This window comes from Trachemys scripta, chromosome 12 (genome assembly GCF_013100865.1).
Source record: "Trachemys scripta elegans isolate TJP31775 chromosome 12, CAS_Tse_1.0, whole genome shotgun sequence".
NCBI classification, from domain to species: Eukaryota; Metazoa; Chordata; order Testudines; family Emydidae; genus Trachemys; species Trachemys scripta.
The window spans coordinates 10,808,618-10,811,768 of NC_048309.1; the positions used below are offsets into that span (position 1 = coordinate 10,808,618).

Below are 3,151 nucleotides of genomic sequence, written 5' to 3' on the forward strand. Positions count from 1 at the left end.
TTCATACAAGTACTGTAGGGCAATCTCTTTGTCGTGAAAGTGCAACTTACAAATGTAGATTTTTTTTTGTTACATAACTGCACTCCAAAACAAAACAATGTAAAACTTCAGACCCTACAAGTCCACTCAGTCCTACTTCTTGTTCACCCAATCGCTAAGACAAACAAGTTTGCTTACATTTACAGGAGATAATGCTGCTCTCTTCTTATTTACAATGTCACCAGAAAGGGAGAACAGGCATTTGATTGGCACTTTTGTAGCTGGCATTGCAAGGTATTTACGTGCCAGATATGCTAAACATTCGTATGCCCCTTCGTGCTTCGGCCACCATTCAGAGGACATGCTTCCATGCTGATGATGCTCGTTAAAAAAATAATGCATTAATTAAATTTTTGACTGAACTCATTGGGGGAGAATTGTATATCCCCTGCTCTGTTTTGCCCACATTCTGCCGTATATTTCATGTTATAGCAGTTTCGGATGACCACCCAGCACATGTTGTTCATTTTAAGAATACTTTCACTGCAGATTTGACAAAACGCAAAGAAGGTACCAATGTGAGATTTCTAAAGATAGCTACAGCACTTGACCCGAGGTTTAAGAATCTGAAGTGCCTTCTGAAATCTGAGAAGGATGAGGTGTAGAGCATGCTTTCAGAAATCTTAAAAGAGCAACATTCTGATGCGGAAATTACAGAACCCGAACCACCAAAAAAGATAATCAATCTTCTGCTGGTGGCATCTGACGCAGATAATGAAAATGAATATACATCAGTCCGCAATGCTTTGGATTGTTATCAAGCAGAATCTGTCATCAGCATGGACGCATGTCCTCTGGAATGGTGGTTGAAGCATGAAGGGACATACGAATCTGCAGCACATCTGGCACGTAAATATCTTGCGACGCCGGCTACACCACGGCCATGAGAACGCCTGTTCTCACTTTCAGGTGACATTGTAAACAAGAAGCGGGCAGCATTATCCCCTGCAAATGTAAACAAACTTGTTTTCTGATCCATTGGCTGAATAAGAAGTAGGACTGAGTGGACTTGCAGGCTCTAAAATGTTACATTGTTTTATTTTTGAATGCTGTTTTTTTTGTACATAATTCTACATTTGTAAGTTCAACTTTCATGATAAAGAGATTGCACTACAGTATTTGTATTAGGTGAACTGAAAAATACTATTTCTTTTGTTTTTTTACTGTGCAAATAATTGTAATAAAAAATAAATATAAAGTGAGCACAGTACACTTTTATTTGAAAATGTAGAAAACATCCAAAATATTTAAATGAATGGTATTCTAGTATTGTTTAACAGTGTGATTAATCACGATTAATTTTTTTTATCGCTTGATAGCCCTAGTTATTTTCACAGCCTATGAAGCAATACATCAAAGTTAGAGAATAATCTAGTGTTAAATCCATGGAACAACAGCAAAGCTAGAGAAGCAGGGAGAAATGCTGACTGAAAATTGCTATCATATAAAATGAATGTCATCGTATTTACTAAACTATTGTGATTTTCAAAGAAAACGATGGCCAAAACACACAGATCACACACAAACCTAAGACATACGTTCTCCCAGATACACTGACTGCTTTTTATAAATATTGCTAATGATTCGCTTATGTTGTCTTCTTTCTTGGATATTCTTCAACATTGGAGGAAGATGTAGAGATTGACATCAAGATCAAGACGACGTCAGCACCATATTCATAGAAATGTAGGGCTAGAAGGCACCTTGAGAGGTCATCAAGTCCAGCCCCCTGCACTGAGGCAGGACCAAGAAAACCTAGATTATTCCTAACAGGTGTTTGTCCAACCCTGTTCTTAAAAAAACTCCAATGATGGGGATTCCACAACCTCCCTGGGAAGCCTATTCCAGAGCTTAACTACACTTATAGTTAAAAAGTTTTTCCTAATATCTAAACTAAATCTCCTTTACTGCAGATTAAGCCCATATTGTAACCACAGACATGGGTGGCTCGTGAACCTGTGGCTGGGAGAGGCTAGCCCCAGCCTGGCCTCTTCTGCATGCCCTGGAACCCAGAGCCCCCCCACCGCAGCTGCCGGCTCCCACCCCAGGCTGGCTAGTGCCCACAGCGCCCCCCGCCCCCGCAGCCCCAGAGCACCAGAAGGGAGAGCGCACAGCAGCAGCACTACAGGCCCCCCAGCACTGGGAAGGCGGGTGGCATGGCCCCAACCCCTGGAGCCCAGTGGCACCGTCGAAGCAGGGTCCTGGGGACGGAGTGTGGGCGGGGCAGTGGCACCGCCTCCCCTACTGGCTGCCCGTGACCACAGAGCATGAGCATTAGAGAGGATCAGTGCTACACAAACATACAGGAGGAGACAATCCTTACCTTGAAGAGCTTGTAATCTAAATAGACAAGACAAACAGTAAGAGAGAGGCAATGTATAAGGAGAACAGAGATATTTCTCTTCTCCACTGACCGGGTGCTACAGCTGATCACACCATCATTCTTCCTCACCTCACAGAATAGATCAGATGATGCTCTAGATACTGAAAGTATTTTTTTTTATCATAGAAACCTTTAATGAAGCAAAATTCTCCAATGTTACATGATGAGGGTTCATAGTCTTCAACTTTTAGTATGCCTTTTCAGTTTTCTCTCTGCTGGCTTCTTATCTTCTGTTCCCGACTCTTGGACAGGTAGCCATTTCAGAGGATTGTGGCGGTACATATGCCATGGAGGGAGTGTTAGCAGGCACGCTAAAGCAAACCCAGCCATAACTATATAGACAGTCCAACCAAACTGTTCAGCGATGTAGCCATAGATAAAACCAATTACCGCAGAAACAAGAATGAGCCCTTGAAACATCTGTTCTGCTAGTTTTTGACCCTTGTAGTCCATCAGGATGGGGATGGAGCTGAATACGTCCAGCATGGTGCTAGCGACGGAAGTCGCCTTGTATTGAAAGGTTATTGCGAGCGGCTTCAGTTCCTGCCCCATGGAAGCTCCTGACATATCTCTGGGCTGTTTCTATGGGTTGGCATCAGGGGCATCAGGCCCTGCAGTGCTTGCTGGCAGCTTTTTTGCTCACCAGATGAGAAGTATGTTTTCAACTGTGGATTCTTCTGGAGATGACAAGCTGGAATAAGAAGGTCAAACAAGCATGACACTGAGGCC

At 43.0% G+C, this 3,151-nt stretch overlaps 1 protein-coding gene across 1 annotated transcript; it reads right to left on the reverse strand.

Annotated features, from left to right (window-relative positions):
- Positions 1-2,587: 2,587 nt before the first annotated feature.
- LOC117886153 (signal peptidase complex subunit 1-like) lies at positions 2,588-2,923 on the reverse strand. The gene has a single exon (XM_034787803.1). It carries the CDS (start codon positions 2,906-2,908, stop codon positions 2,603-2,605), a length of 306 nt encoding a protein of 101 aa, XP_034643694.1. The 5' UTR covers positions 2,909-2,923; the 3' UTR covers positions 2,588-2,602.
- Positions 2,924-3,151: the final 228 nt, after the last annotated feature.

Coding starts and splice junctions, on each gene's coding strand:
- LOC117886153 (XM_034787803.1), bottom strand. CDS start 2,908: ATGCTGGACGTATTCAGCTCCATCCCCATCCTGATGGACTACAAGGGT.